Below are 17,188 nucleotides of genomic sequence, written 5' to 3'. Positions count from 1 at the left end.
CTTTTGCGAATCTTTTGTTTCGAATCAATTGGTTCGGAGCTTGTTTCAAACTGACCAAGTCACGTGATTTTAGCAAACGAGAAATGTTTCGAAAATCCAATGGTTCACCACTAGGGGGAGAAAATTAAGAGAAAACGCTTCCCTGCCAATGACGAGAATTTTTGGCTTTCCACAATACCGCTATTATCCACCAGGTGGTATCCACTTCCGCAACTTATACAACCCCAGAAGTAGCGCCTCACGTGAAAGAGAAAGAACTCTGTGTATGTTTTAAAGATCGCTCTGCATCTAATCTCTATCAAAAGTCCTATCGCAAAAATGGAATTATCTCAGCTTTTTGCTTAAAATTGGGTGTTTTTGAAGAAACCTACCCATATTTGAGAGGTGATAAAAAGAGAACAAATGAAGGTAGGATGAAACATGTTTTTTTTTTTAAAGCAGAGGGTCTGTTTTTTCATTTCGTATATAGTTTGTTTATATTTAAAGAAAAAAAATCTGGACGGTATTAAACTTTTGTGACAATCATGAAAAATGCTGGCGCTGACTGGCAACTTTTTTTAAAAATCGCTGGCGGGGAAAGAGCTAACATGGTTAGGTGAACTCAGGTCATTTTTATAATACAAGTTCATAAAATACGCATCTTTCTGACTTATAACACTACCATTTTCTACTTTTTGTTTATAGACAGATTTAATGACAAACATATTTTAATAAAAATCTTGCTATTATTTTGTAAAAAAAATTGTAAAATGTTTGGACGGATCTACTTTTACACTATTGTGACCAGCAGGTGTCACCAGCGTGTGTGTTGTTTCGAACGCTTCGAAAAACTGAACCAATTTTCGAAGCAATTGGTTCAATTGATTCGAAGCTTCGAAAAGCTTAGTTTCTCCCATCACTACAGGTTAGGGTGTAGACCAAGGATGACGATGATGATGACGACGATGATTGTAAAATAAACAATAACTTTAATAAACAGATTAGCCTTTACACATACACAGCAACATAAAAGGAATGAATCAATATTGCAGTCTTTTATAGTGATATGATGATGAGGGTCAGGTGACGGTGATTAACAATGACGATCAGGTGAGGGATAGTGGAGGATGATGGGAAATGGAGTCCAAGTGACAATGAAAGGGAAACAAGCAGGGGTCATAATAGCAGGGGGTCTTCAACGTTTTTTTGGGGCATGATAGGCATGGACCACGTGATACTAAATGTGTAGGTACCAGAGGCTGCTTTATTGTTTTAGGCTCACTTATATCATGCTTTACTATCCACTCGCTAAGAACTCACTGCTGAGAGATCCACTCTGAATAATACAGAAACAAATAAAAACACAGATGACCCCACCATAACTCCTCTCCCTAAAACACTTTCACTCTGGCCTGCTCCTAAACTTTTCTGGGCCGCCAGAATTACAGGGATGGGGTCATAACACTCGGGGACATTCATATTCATCTCCCTATTACCATATTAATTATGCAGAAATTATGCAGTTTGTTAGTTTGCCTGCATTAATTTAATCTAATTTTAGCTCATTTTTTTCAGTATTGATGAAAGTGACATTGCGCTGAGCACAAGTTTAGGAACTGTTTAAAAAACATTTTGAGCACCATGAAAGTATTAGTTTGTGTTTAACTGAAGAAATGAAGTCATAAACATCTGTGATGGTATGAAGGTGAAGAAATTATGAGAGAATATTTATATTTGAGGCAACTCTCAATTCATTACATTGAGTCAATGATATGCCAAACAATATAAATATACACCAAATATTGATTATACAGTTATTATACACATTTCATTAGGCCTACTTTGATGAAAAATAACCGTGTGAAGGTCGCTTCTACAGGTCAGATTAAAAAATCAGATCAAGTACTGTGTAGTGTTAAAACTACAGTGTGTAACTATTGTGTGTAACACACAAGAAATGTTTTTACAACTCAATATACAATGTTATGATGATTTTTTGCATATTAATAGGTGTGTTTGAGTTCATTGGGTGCTGCGCAGACCGATCTGTGAGGTTTGCTGCTTGCAGTTGAGAGACAAGTTGAAGACCGAGGCGTCAAGTCGAATACCCGCTGCTTGCTATAGTGACATGTACTCCATGTTTCCGTTTTTTTAATTGCGAATTAAGTGAATAAGATGGCGAACTTGTCAAAAAACAAATCTTTTAATAAAAGTTGCAATCAGAAACAATTTATATTGAATATTTTAGTTCATGTCAGAATCACATGTAATAATACACCTAACTCTATCACTATGAATATAAACAAATAGGATGGCTTTTAGTACTCACTATTACACTATCATATCGATACTGGTAAAGTTTAAAATATATTTAGTTTGATTCGGTAACAAGCGAGCTAGTTATATTTATAAGACAAAGCTTGCATTGATTCACGTTTTTCCATTACTATCAGTTACACTGATTAAGGTGAATTTCATGGAAGATTTATATCATATATGGTGTTTTGCATGTAAGAGTTTTTGTGATGAAAGCATTGTTGACTCTGATGAGGACTACACGCCGGAGACAATACCGCTACTGCATTGTCGACTCGAGGAAAAGCCACGCGATATTTACTCTCGTTTGATTTCTTCGTTTATTCCTTTGTTTGCCTTGTTTGCCTTCACTGAATGCATATGCACATACTGTGAATTCTGAATGCTCTTTCTCTGCCGTACTTTTGCTCTTCCTAGAGTGCCTCGTGCACGTTCAAATCAATCGGGTGTGCGCATGTGTTGGCAGATCCCGTAGCAACAGGGGTGGTGCCATGGTCGCGAGTGTCAGGAACTGGACACGAACCCAGGCGCAGACAGTTTAACAGAAACTTTTATTAAAACAAGAAAATAAAACCCACGAGGGGGACACTTGATTTGACACTAAACAGACTTGACAATGAACTACACTTACTTGACTGAATAATAGATTTAACAAGTATTAACAGACAGGATAAGTACAAACCGAACGGGACAGCAAACACAAGGGCATAAAATAGGGAAGCAAATCAGGAGGGGAACAGGTGACATGAATCAAACAATAATGAGGTGATTAATGAGGAGACGAGGGGTGGGGTGATAGACGAGACAAGCAAAGCACATGGCCTGATAAACACAGTCACATGCTTTGACAAAACATGGTACTGCCAGAACCCTGTCTCAAGAAGCTAGAAACTATGACAAGAAAGAGTCCAGACAGGATCCTGACAGCGAGAGAGAGTGATAGTCGCGCAAGCCAATCATTTGTTTCGTCCTGAATGGAAATAATTAGCTGTGTTTAAAACAGTCATGAAAGGTCTACAGACACTCAAGTTTTATACTCACACTGTAAAAAAATTCTGTAGAAAATACAACTAGCTGCCAGTAACTTACTGTAGATTTTACATTTATGTTATTTACTGTCAACAGTTTGTTTAAAGTTAAATGAACATTAAACATTTTCAGTTTTTATCTTCTACAGTAAGTTACTGGCAACCAGCTGCATAATTACAACAAATTTTTTACAGTGCATTTTTCAGAGTACTTACATTTTACTTATGTATTGGTATATAAAGACAGTTTAAACTAATTTGGAAAAAAGTTTTTTAGATAATTCCTGCCTATCCTGCCTTAAATGAGTTTACCTGTTATAAAAACATGAATTTATAATGTTTATTAGTGGAACTAAAGGTTGCATTTAACATGAAACGCAGGTGATCATTGACATCAGTGAGGCAACCAATCACAAAGAGCTGTGTCGTCATCAGAACCCCTCTGGAGTTCAAAATTTCTAACTAGCATGTACTGCTAAGCCAGCCACCGATCGGTCAGTGCAGCCCCGCATGAAGTCAAACACACCTAATGGGCTCTATTTTAACGATCTGAAACGAAAGTGTGAAGCGCAAAGCGAAAGTGACTTTGAGGGCGGATCTTGGGCGCTTTTGCTATTTTCCCGGCGGGAGAAATAAGTCTTGCGCTGGGCGCAAATCAATAAGGTGTTGGTCTGAAGTAGGTTCATTATTCATAGGTGTGGTTTGGGCGTAACGTCAAATAAACCAATCAGAATGCGATCCAGCATTCCCTTTAAACGCATGGGCGCAAGTTCCATGGCGGGTTGCTATTATTATTACGGATTTACCAGGTGCACGCCAGGAGCGGTTCACAGCTGAGGAGACCCACGTTCTTGTAAGAGCAGTCAAAGACAGATAAGTTGTTTTGTATAGGGATGGGAGAAACCCGCCCAAATCAGCGTCGGTTAAACAGGCGTGAGAGGAAATAGCCGCAATTGTCTCATCAGCTGCGCCAAGCACTACAATGATGTCAGGAGACGGGGGGATCCCAAGCTTGCCAGCATAAATCGGGCACGCCGGGCACACAGGAGGACATCGCTGCATCCACCCTCACTGCTGAAAGGGTTTGGGGGCTTTGAAATCGGACACAAGAAACGCAAGCAAGGTCCAACCCCAAAGTACACTTACAAATCAAGTTCACATACATTAAGGTTTCTTATGAAAACATTTTAATTATTATTTAGATAAAATAAACGTTATACAGCCACACAACAAACTTATGAAAATATTTTAATCGTTATTTGCATGATAATTGTTTAACGCTGCCACACAAAATAAATAAAAACTATCACCACAATGCTCACCACAATGATTTCCCTTATCTCATGTATTAATATTTTTTATTGTAACAATTTATGATTTAATGATTTCCCTTATCTTATATTTTTTATTGTAACAATTTTTGATTTGCAAAAATAACTGTTGCATCTGTGTAGATTAGATAAGCAATGCGCGTTGTGCACGCTATACATTATGGTCAAGCATGCGTCCTTAAAATAGCATAATGAACCACGCGCAACGCGCCACTGACTTTAGACTAGTTTTTTTTTTGGGTTAGTAGCGCAATTGTTTTTTGAAACTGCAAAATAGCATAAGAGATGGTTTGCGCCGGAACACGCCTCCTTTTTTGCGCTGAACCGCCCAGGGAGCGCAAGTTCATTCCCTAGTTTGCCGACGTGCGTCTGTGGAGGGAAAAACCCGCTGTGCGCCGGTGCAAAATACGAAATTATACATGCGTCACTGACAAAGTCAATTGCGCTGGGTGCAAGATAGGGCCCAATGTCTTTATATTGTACCTGGAAACAGGAATTTATAGGAAATAGGAGTTTAGGGTTTTCTAAGTCTATTAAACTGGGGGTAGGTGTGTTGTTTTAAGTTTAATGTGAAGTCTTGTAAATGCATTTTATCTTATGGATGATGCTTCTCAACAATGTTATCTGTCATTTCAAATACGCATGCACTTTAAATTCAAATAGATTTGATTGGCTGTCAATGGTTATCATTTGGGGAAACAAGGCTTTGAAAGTGATCTCGTTCCTATCTTTAATGTTGTAGTTGTGGCGTGAACTGGGCTATTATTTTAATACAGAATGATTTAAACTATATTAGTTATAGTTATTGTCCATAGTGTGAACGACCCTTTATAAACTTTTATGTTTATAGAGATTCAAGATTTTTTATTTGCCACATACAATAAAGCATATAAACATCTTATAGTGATGATGAGTAGTAGACATTACATCTGTAGATCAGGTACAGATGAGTTCAGTAAGTGTAAAAACAATAATATGACAGTGACTTACCGTGTTCATCCAGTAAAATGTTGTCTGGTTTTATATCTCTGTGAACACACAAATAAAGCAAATATCATAGCAATGATTTGTTTAAAATTACATTATTTAAAAACAATTTGGGAAAATGAAAACAAGAAAATAGTCACATAAACTTCTGTGAAAAATCTAACAGGGATAATGTGCATTGTTGCATTAAAATATATCAGAACCTGAAGCAGATAATGTGCTCTTAGGATCATATATAAGTAAAAAGGCAAACTAATATAGCTTAAAAACAAAGTTATGCTACAGTCAACAGCAACAAAGACAACCAGGACACTGAAAAAAATGAAGCCAAAGGAGAATCTGAGAGGACTTACATCAAGATGAGCAGATTAGATAATACTGACAGTAAACCACAGATACAGAGTCAGGTGTGAAACTTCAACGCTCTGTTATGTGCAAAACTAGCTGACATTTACACACAGGCCACACATTACACCTGATTCTGCACATTTTCCTTTTGGCAACGGTTGTCATGGTAACCTGACTCCTGTCAATCAATTCACCCACTGACTATAAAGTGAGTGCTCTGTCTTCTGTAAAATAAAGACTGCATAGACATTATAGGGGTTTATCATTTGCAGATGTATTTTAATGATCTGATGACAATTTAATGGTTGGTTGGTTTATTTGCAGCAGCGAAGGATACATCTCATGCATCCTCAGAATTCCCATGGAAAAAAGTCGCATTCGGAGTGTCCTACTTGCTTTTCTGAAATGAGACAGCAAGCTTATGACGTATGCAAGCTTTGAATGCGACCTCCAAAGGACACAGGCTACTGAAACGAGACCCGGCTACTGTACTGTTTCATGTTTTTATTCACGTTTTTAGGAAATATTTGAATCAGTAATATTGTGTCATTGTTTTATTGACAGGAATATTCATTTGTGTTTTGGATTATTAAAGGTTTTTATACGCACATTGTAAGTGTGATGTTTGTGAGTCTTTTTATTCAAACATGATGAGTGTTGTCTGTGTTCTTGTTTGGTTTCAATTTTGACTCTTGCAATCTTGAAATGCAATGATCTTTTACTGTTATAACTGTTAAATGTGTTCGCCTGAAGAAATGAAGTCATTTACACCTGGCATTAATGTGTGTAAATTATGGGTTAATTTTCATTTTGGGGTGAACTGTTTCTTTGAATCAATAGCTGGGAGTCTGAAACTAATAGGCATTGTGATGTGAGAAACCTCAGGCCTACACAAGAGAACACAAAAGAAATCACTTTTATAGGCAGTGTTTCATTTTTGTGGTCTCTGTATGAAGATTTTAGAGACGTTTGAAACAAAGTCTGGCTCAGACACTGGCTTAAATCTGTCCTACTTTCAAAACAATGATTATAACCGCAGACTTCACTTAGACAGACTAGGAAACTTTATAAGAGCTTTACTTTGTTTGGTCATCAATATGGAGTAATATCAGCAAATTCAAGAAGTTGAATAAATATTGATATGTTAATCAGTTTTTCTATCATGAATATATATTTTTATTATATCTAGTAGTGCTGTTTCTGGCTTTCAGAATTGAAAATGACTTGAAGAGTTTCGTTGCAAAACGAGATAAATCCATTTTTTAACATTTTTGTCAAAACATGTTTATTATGTTATCATGTTATTATTTTGTTTTATGGTGCTACTTAGCTGTATTTTTTAAGTTATGAAGGTTTAAATCAAAACAAACCAACTGCAGTTTAATTGATATTAATTGGAATGCACAACCAAAAAACGAGATTTCTGGAAAATTAAAAAAACGGTGGTTATCTCGTTTTGCAACGAAACTCTTCACTTAGTAAAGTTATTTTTCCTAAGCTGATTTCGAGCAGTAGATTTCGAGCACAGACTGCTTTATAACTCAGCAGTTGTTATTGATCAACTCTACTGGAGAAGATGTATAGACTGAAAGTATATTTTAATTCATCGTCAACATCTTCTGTAACAAATGCTAAATCTCTATTAAGAGTTCACCGAGTTAAGTGGACAGCTGAATGATTGATATACTCCTCTATGATCAATTTTTGCTATAATATCATAAAGGTGATTGATCAGGGTTACATGTTGATAAAGTGTTATGAGAAAAAGCTACACTCAGTGTTACCCGAGCACCCTGAGAGCAAACTGATCCAGCAGACTCTTCTTTCGCTTGACTAATCCAACAACCTATTAGCAGGATCTAATGACCTCATTACATGAGCGATCATGATGAAGCATGTAAGTGATCTGTCCTGCTGCTGCTCACCTGATCCCACCACATGCATCTATTGAGAAACAGAAGGACAACTGACACAAAAGCACCTTAATAAACTCCTCGGTCAGCGACATGACATTTGTCAGATGTCCTGGAGATGAAGAGAGAGTCACATGAGCTCTTTAATGGCTCATTTCTAGTTAGCTGAACTAAATGCAACCACAAAGTAACTGTTAATTCCTAAATTATCAAAACATTACTGAGTAAGAAACACTAACAAGTAATTTACATTTGGATGAAATGAAAATTTTCATTTAGGGGTGGTTTCCCGGACAGGGAATAGCTTAAGCCAGAACTAGGCCTTAGTTTAATTAGAAAATATAACTAGCTTTAACAAACATGCCTTACTAAAAACATTACTTGTGTACAACACAAAGGGCACTGATGTATTTCTTTCAGTGCAAGTTATTTCAATTTGGACAGCTCTTACATTAATTTTAGTCTAGGACTAGTCTAATCCCTGTCTGGGAAACCGCCCCTTAGACTCTAAATATGCCATTTGACCAATCAGAATTTAAAAAGTAAAAAGCTTTCTTAAAAAAGATGGCATTCAATTATTTGTCAAAACTAGCTGACACTTGTACATCTATTTGGTCTCTAATTTTACTGTATTCACTGTTACTATCTCATCTTGTCCATAATGTCATACAGAGCAAAAATCTGCTTTGACCTCCCTCACCTCTGCAAGTTGTGCTTAACTGCAGAGGTGAATCTAATCTAATTCAATGTTTTTGTGGGGTTTTGTTTATTTTCATATCTGTTAAGGTGTGTTTTGTGTGTTTATTAGGAATGCACCAACATGAAAATTCTTGGCCGAAACCGAAAAAAATGAAGCCAAGGCCGAAAATCGCAACAACGAAAGAAATCATTATGCCAATTATTAGTACCATTGCATTTATGGCTATGACTGTGTACTAACTTTACTAGGGGTGTGACGGATCATAAAACTCACGGCTCGGATCACACGGATCGGATTATTTTTCGGATCAGCAAAAAAGGGGTGGGAAAAATCTAATAACAAATAAAGAAATTGTAATCGTTTATAAAAAAGAACAAAGTTGCACATTAAGCAAGGTCTGAAATTGGCATTAGGTACAGAAATCGAATTAAATGATTCATAACACTGTCTTTATTCTATAAATTATATATAAATATTATTATTTTTAGAGCTTCAGAAGTGATTTTGTCTTGGGTTGTTTGATTAACATTAATGACACAGACTTAAGTAGGATAATTTAGGTTACTGTCTCTTTAAGAGAAGCACAGACTGGTTTCTGCCTAATCTATACATACACTTGAGTCTTAAGACATAAACAAATGTTTTTATTACAAAAAGAATACTGTGGAGATCATTTTGTTTGTATGTGCCCTGTCAAGAACAGAAAGATTTTGGGCCCTATTTTAACGATCTAAGTGCATTGTCTAAAGCGCACAACGCAACGTCTAAATGGGCGTGTCCGAATCCACTTTTGCTAATTTAACGACGGGAAAAATGGTTTTTGCGCTGAGCGCATGGTCGAAAAGGGTAGGTCCTATTGTAATGGGAGTATTTTGGGCGTAACGTGCAGTAAACCAATGAGAGTCACAGCTCTCATCCCCTTTAAAAGCAAGTTGCGCTGGCGCTATGTCTAATCCCTATTTAGATGACGGACTTTGTAAACTGAAAAACTAAGCGGAGGTAGAAGATCCCCAGTTTAAGATTAATGTTAAATAATTGTGTTGTTTTTCACTTGTATTGAAATTGTTATTTTTTTATTAAAACCTTTAAAACCCGTTTTCTTTTAGTCATGGAAGTAAAAAGCAGGCTTGTAATTGCTTTAAATGTATGGCTATCCAATATCATCAAAACATAATTTACAAGTATCTAAGATAAGGTTTGTACTCTAAAAATACTTTATTTGAAGACTTTTGTTTATGTGCTGTCAGGTCCTGTCAGAGAGCAAATAAAATGAAGTTTTAGTTTATGAAACCTGTTGGCTGGGGTTAGGTGTTTTTAGTCTGAATGTAATTTGTTTGGGGTCTCAGATACTCAAATGTTTAACCGGGAACCACATAAGATCTGGACTTCACTGTAGATTTTGGTCATTTTTTGTGGCAGTCGTTTGCACAGCAAGAGAAGTCATTTTGTTTACATGTGCAGGTGAGGACTGTGTGAAATAGATTACAACACAGATAAACTGTAAAGCCAGTAAGGATAACAAAAATAAAGCATGCAAAACATGTGTGTGTACAATTTCTGTCCTTTTTAAAGTATATTTAATTAGTGATACATTTATTAAAATAAACACATTGAGTAACACAGTTATTAATACATGCAACTCAAAAGTTAGAGTAAGATTCAATAAGAGCTGCTCATCCCTAAAGATCATCTTAATTGAAAAGCACTCTAGTGTTAATAATTCAAACAGCTTAAAGCAGAAAAACAGGGTGTATTATTTTCATCTCAGACGGTGCACTGGAACAGAAATGGTCATCTCAAGGGGGGGGCTCATGTTAGGGATGGAAATGCTCTCAAGCATGCTATGCTAAATAAAATATCAAAATATAAGGTAAGGAATTTTGTTAAGATCTAAAGCTTTTTTCTGCTTCTGAGATAGCTGACATCAACACATAAACAGGGTCACACACCTGGTAAAAAGCACAGCGTCGCGTACAGGACAACTGACAGGTATATCACGTGCAACTGACAGTGCACTCCTGATGCAAGTTTTGGCCAGTTTTAAGTATTTTTATTAAACAATAAGTGAACATTGAAATTACTTGGGGGGGGGGGGTGTTAACAGTATTTCATGCATTCTGACTAACACAGTTCACAATTTAAACAGTGTGTGTTATGAGAGCTTTAAGATGTGGTACATGTGGTAACCTGAATGTTTTTGCTCTGTTCATCTCTGTTTTCCTGTTCATCTCAAAAAGGTCAATTTATTGCAGTTAAAGGATTAGTCCATTTTCTCCAAAAAAATCCAGATAATTTACTCACAACCATGTCATCCAAAATGTTGATGTCTTATTTTGTTCAGTCGAGAAGAAATTATGTTTTTTGAGGAAAACATTCCAGGATTTTTCTCATTTTAATGGACTTTAATGGACCCCAACACTTAACACTTAACTCAACACTTAACGTTTTTTTTAAACAGAGTTTTAAAAGACTCTATAATGATCTCAAACAAGGCGTAAGGGTCTTATCTATAGAAACGATTGTCATTTTTGACAAGAAAAATAAAAAATATGCACTTTTAAACCACAACTTCTCATCTATCTCCGGTCCTGTGATGCGCCAGCGTGACCTCACGCAATATGTCATTACGTCAAGAGGTCACTGATGACGAATGCAAAACTACGCCCCAGTGTTTACAAGTGTGGAGAAAGAGGACCGTTCCAACGTTGTTGTATGTGGAATAATGCTAATAAATGACTTTGTGTCAGTTTATTGTTAAAAATGGACCGCAAATGTGTGTTTCATATGTGTAACACGTGACTTTTCCACAGCATTACGCAATTACGTGTTGGGGTCCATTAAACTCCATTAAAGGACAAGTTCTGTATTTTACACTTAAAGCCCTGTTTTCAGATTGTTTATGATGAAATAGAACGGTTTCGACTGAAATTTGCACATATGATGCTGGCCCGAGAATGTTCAGGTGTTTCTTCTATCATCTCCCACCTCTATAATGTGTGTATAGGTGCACAGGAACAATCCTTCCTAAAATGCATGAAACTTTCATTTACAAAGACGTGAAACTCAGCGAGTGGTCAGGGGTGTTCACTGGTATGCTCACACAAAAATCGCTGCAAAAGATGCTTTCCAACAGGTTTTATCGTAGTTTTTGTCAAACTCCATTGACTTGTATTAGATGTGCTGTGAGGTACGGTATTACTCCACGCCGGGAACTTTGTTTGTATTCTTGCAATTGGCATTGGCGGATTAGCGCCACCAACTGGGCTGGAGTGTCTATTATTCAAGCTCTCAGCGGAAGAATATACAGATGTGAGGCGTTTGGAAAAATAGATCCACAAGTTAACAACGAATGCTAAAACAACTGTTGGAAAGCATCTTTTGCAGCGATTTTTGTGTGAGCTATCAGTGAACACCCCTGACCACTCGGTGAGTTTCACGTCTTTGTAAATGAAAGTTTCATGCATTTTAGGAAGGATTGTTCCAGTGCACCCATACACACATTATAGAGGTGGGAGGGGAAACATCAAATACCCGAAAATTCTCGGTGCAGCTGCATATGTCGAAATTTCAGTCAAAACCGTTCTATTTCATCATAAACAATCTGATAACAGGGCTTTAAGTGTAAAATACCCAACTTGTCCTTTAAAATGAGAAAAATCCTGGAATGTTTTCCTCAAAAAACTTAATTTCTTCTGGACTGAACAAAATAAAGACATCAAAATTTTGGATGACATGGTGGTGAGTAAATTATCTGGATTTTTTTTAAGAAAATGGACTAATCCTTTAAGGTGAAGTCAGTTTGAACATTAACACAGATTTGGTAATTGGTACAAATATCATGTAATTTAATGTGAAACTGTAAATGGAGCTCTATGATGTGGCAGGATTTTGAGCAGCTTTTAAAGTGACAGCAAAGCGACACAACAAAACGCTCAATGATGTCATCAGTGTGTGTCCACTCTTTAGAAAATAATGGCCGCGTCCGAAACCGAATACTGTAAAGTACTGAATAAGATGAAGTACCTACTTACTGACTGTTAAAACAGTAGGTACTGTATAGTATGAATCCTGGTAGTATGAATGAGATTCGGACGTACTACATCCACCATGTTGATACATCACATCATGTACTGAACTTAATAGTTTCAATTAAGGAGACACTACACATGAATAGAGTTATATATGTGTCTAATAACATCATCACCACCACATTAATATGCAAATTGGGTGTTTACAAATTCAAATGCGCTAATGAGCATACATTTGACAAGGCACTGTAGTGAACAGGGTAAAAATAACAAAAGCAAGTAAAGTATATCAACACACAACTTCATTAAAAGTGTGAGAGAATTACAATAAATTGGTAAGGAAGGCAGAGTTATGTTCATATGTAATGTTTTGTTTAAAAAAAGTTTGTTGGTTAATTATGCTAAGTGCCCTATTTTCCGCTTGACCTCCAGACCCTGAAAATGTCTGCACATGTGGCTGTGTATTTTAACACAACATGGCAGGCTGTTTTGACCGCTCAGCATCCAGGGCCATAATAAGATGATCTGTCCTGTCATTGCACAGTGCACACACTGACAACGCATCTCAAGTTTCTTTGGCATCAAAGCTGACAGTAAAGAGATTCATCTAGTGCTCTTCTCCCATCACTTAACAAAAACATTTAGCTCTGGTTTCACAGACAAAGCTTGGCTAAAGCCAGGACTAGGCATTACATTAAATTAACATACTTAAGCATCTTTAATAAACATGCCTTAGAAAAATATGTCACTGTGTATCTTGAGCACTGGCTTGTTTTAAGATCTGTCAGTGAAAGTTCTTATCAGTTGAGACAGCTCAAACATGTGTTTTAGTCTAGGACTAACCTCAAGCCAGGGGTTAGTCACACAGGTCAACAGGTAGACCATTGGTGTTCAATCTGATGAATATTGTTTCTTAACTCAGTTTCTATATTTTTTATCATTGTTTTTCATATATTTATCAATCATTGCCAGTTCATAAAGAAACCAGCCTTATCAACAATCAGTAAATTTAACATACAAAAACATTACTCTAAATAGATTTATATGTAGATCTCCTTATTGTGTGTACTGTAGATGCTAGCACGTTCTCAAACAAGTTGCGCCTGCTACTAGTTGTGGCATAACTGGACTAAATGTCATGTAGTTGAGAGAGAATCATTACCTGTGAATGATGCGTTTGTTGCGCAAGTAGTGCAAAGCGAGGGCGATTTCACACACATAGTGCTTCACTGTGCTCTCTGTAAAGTGAACGTTCTGTTGCAGGTGGTAACGTAGATCTCCGCCCAACAGCAGGTCAACTACCATGAACATGTCTTCTTCATCCTGAAATGAGTACCTGTGTTAAGCAAACACAACAGATGAAGATTCCTCAGTTCACATATTTCATCAAAATACAACATCATAAATGTAAAAACAACACATGGATCTCTAAAATAAAAAAATGAGCCCCTGTCTCATGGGTGAATGTCTGTATTGACATCAAGTCCATATAATGAAAATATTTATCCTGCCAATAAACTTTCAACTCAATGCATATAAACATTTAGACATGGTCAAAAGCATGGGTGTCCAATCCTGCTCCTAGAAGGCCGGTGTCTCTGCAGAGTTTTATTCCAATCCTAAGCAAACACACCTGATCCAGCTAATCAAGGTCTTAGGGCGAACTCACATTATCCAAACCAAACCAAACCATGCACCAGCGCGATTGTCACCCCTCCCTACTCCCCCAGGTGCACGCACTCACACTGTACTTTTTATCGATCCGAGTCCGGGCCCGCTTTCATCATTAAGATGCGATTGTTTTGAAAAAAGCATGAAGTAAAGATCTCTCTTAACACTGGAACCCACAGTAATGATAAGTCTGTGTTTTTTATTTGGAGTTGTTTGGTGCGCGATTACAGACAGCCCTCTCACATGTCATCATATTGCTTAGTTGATCTGTTATTCACGTAACCCCGCTGCGTGCATCAAAAGGTTTTTACGACGGCAGATGAAGGTGAGTGGTCGCGCAGCTGATGTCTTCACCTTTTGAATTGCGCTCAGGCGCGATTGCGCTCACACCACAGCCTTCCGCGCCTGAGCCCAAGTGAACCGCGCTCCGGCCCACCTCTGCAAACCGGCCGCGGCGCGAATAACCAATCCGCGCCCGGGCGCGGAACAGAGCGATCACACTTGTCAAACAAACCAGGCTTTGGGGGTCAAACGCGCGGTTTGGTTTGGATAGTGTGAGTGCGCCTTTACTAGGCAGACTAGGGCTGCGTTCCACTCCAGTTTTAGACCCGCATTCGCAAACTTCCCTAAACACTTGCCCTCAGGGGGAATCCCTGTCCCCATTTTGAAGTGCGTTCCACTTCATCAAGTGGATGAGGGAAGTTTATATGGACAGACCCTTGCTCCCTTGATTTTGACTGAGGGAGCAAGTCTACTTCATATGTACACTTCAGGCAGCTCCATATACCACAATGCAACATGATTGTGACGTCACTTCAGCACCTCGCACTTTGCACAGTTAAAATGATTGAGGGACGGTCTCCACTTTCCTTATGATGAAGAGCTTAGGGTGATCCATTTGAACCCACTTCAAGTGTTCAAGCAGTAGTTGGCACGTAAGCAATGACGTACCTCCGAGTGAACGAGACTGAGGGAAGTTAGTGAGGGAAGGTCATAAAAAAATGAACAGGAACGCAGGGTAGATACTTTGAGGCAGGTGTGTTGAGGGAAGTTTTAGCTAAACTCTGCAGGACACCATCTCTCCAGGACCAACTTTGGACACGTACCCCTGGTCAAGAGCTTCAACCTTGAACATAATATCGAGGAAGTTTGAGTGTTTCAGATTTTCGTGTGTAAGACAAATCCAATGACATCCATTAACTCTTTCACCGCCAGCGTTTTAAAAAAAAGTTGTCAGCCAGCGCCAGCGTTTTTCATGATTTTCACAAAAGTTTAATGCCTTCCAGAAAATGTTCTTCTTAAAATATATAAACATACAATATACCAAATGAAAGAACAGACCCTCTGCTTTCAAAAAAAAAAAAATGTTTCATCCTACCTTTAGTAGTTCTTTTGTAATCAGCTTTTGAATATGGGTAGGTTTCTGCAAAAACACCACATTTTGAGCAAAAAGCAGAGATAATTCTATTTTTGTGACGGACTTTTCATAGAGATCCCATTCAGAGCGATCTTTAAAACAGACACGGACATGCAGCTGCTTGCCATAGGGCAATACTTCCGGTTTTAAAAAGTTGCGGAAGGGCGCCACCTGGTGGATAATAGCGGTGTTGCGGAAAGATGGAAAATCTCGTCATTGGCGGGGAAGCGTTTTCTCTTAATTGACGAGAGATCTCGTCAATGGCGGGGAAAGAGTTAAGCAGAATATCTGCAGGTGATAAAGCCGCATTAGAAAGAGAAATGAAAGAGATGAATGAAGAATGTCCAGATGGATGATTATGGGATTTGTAGTTAAAGATAACAGAGCAGATGAATGGAGATGAGACCGGAGATAATAAACAAAAGTTTATTCTTTTAAACAAAAGAATTTCCAATTTTGGGGGGAAAGTGTTCCCTTAAAAAAACACAGAAACACAAATCTAAACAGCCACACAGCCCAACATCAAGAACTCTTTTAATATCCAAAGAACCATATAGCAAGTCAAGAACCCTTCACAGGTTATCATTTTAAAAGTATTACACAAGTAGATCTTAACCTGCTTAGACATTACTGCCTGACGCACCTTCTCTGGTACCTATGAATTGGCGACTGCAGGGTCATCAGCCAGGTACCACAGTTTACTTTAAAACCGGAATGCCTTTGGTGTATGCCTCTGTGCTAGGTGGTGCCCTAACACATATCCTTCCTATTTATCCAGAGCTATTCTTCTCGGCTTCTAAGTCAGATATTTTAAGCCCTTCTGACGGCTTGCTCCAGACACTCTCAAATCTCTCATTAGGGGACAGTTGATGTCCCCAACGAAGCCACGGCATCCCACCCCTACCGGGTAAATGGTGGTCTTCCATTCTGCCTCCCTATACTCATCCATAAGATCTGCATATTTCAGCCTCTTCCTCTCCCATGGAACCTTCAATACTCCTTCCCAAGGAATGGTTAACTCTACAATGAGTAACGCTTTGGAGCTCCTGGACCACATCACAATGTAATCCCCCTAAATGCACAAACTGGATGTAAAGGTCTGCTGGAGCAGAAAGTACTCTGCTCGCTTCCTCCTTGTGTCTCTCCAGGATCTCTGACAGCTTTTTCCTATGACCTGGTCATGCCACTATCTATACTTGTCTTAGGTGAGTGCAGCCTGACATGATGTGGTGGAAGCTTGCACTTGGGATGTTACAAAGAGAGCAGCATTCCTCCTTGACAAGGCACAGGTTCCGCGGACAGTTTCGTACATTGCCCTAATCAAAAAACTGAGCCTTGCCTGCAGGATCTTCCAGAGGTCAACCAAACTGATGTTTCTGGCTACTACCCTCTACCATGTAGTCCAGTTCCCTAGCATCCCTGAGCTATGGCCTTAAACTTTAAACGTTCAATATCCTTGTTTGTCACCTC

The 17,188-nt window shown here is 38.1% G+C and overlaps 1 protein-coding gene across 2 annotated transcripts in view; it reads right to left on the bottom strand.

Moving 5' to 3' along the window:
* The window catches only part of stk32a (serine/threonine kinase 32A), a 60,702-nt gene that overhangs the window by 26,827 nt on the left and 16,687 nt on the right, over nt 1-17,188 (bottom strand). For both annotated transcript variants that reach the window (XR_008637772.2, XM_055179870.2), the window contains exons 5-6: nt 13,793-13,966; nt 5,645-5,682 (exon numbers count right to left, since the gene is read on the bottom strand). Coding sequence is in view for 1 of the 2 variants with exons in the window: in XM_055179870.2 (XP_055035845.1) it covers nt 5,645-5,682; nt 13,793-13,966 (212 nt within the window). In the remaining variant the exon portion in view is untranslated. The remainder of the gene's footprint in view (nt 1-5,644; nt 5,683-13,792; nt 13,967-17,188) is intronic.

Source organism: Misgurnus anguillicaudatus, chromosome 9 (assembly GCF_027580225.2).
Source record: "Misgurnus anguillicaudatus chromosome 9, ASM2758022v2, whole genome shotgun sequence".
Classification (NCBI taxonomy): Eukaryota; Metazoa; Chordata; class Actinopteri; order Cypriniformes; family Cobitidae; genus Misgurnus; species Misgurnus anguillicaudatus.
Note: the sequence above shows the minus strand (reverse complement) of the source record. Positions and strands in the feature narration are given on the sequence as shown.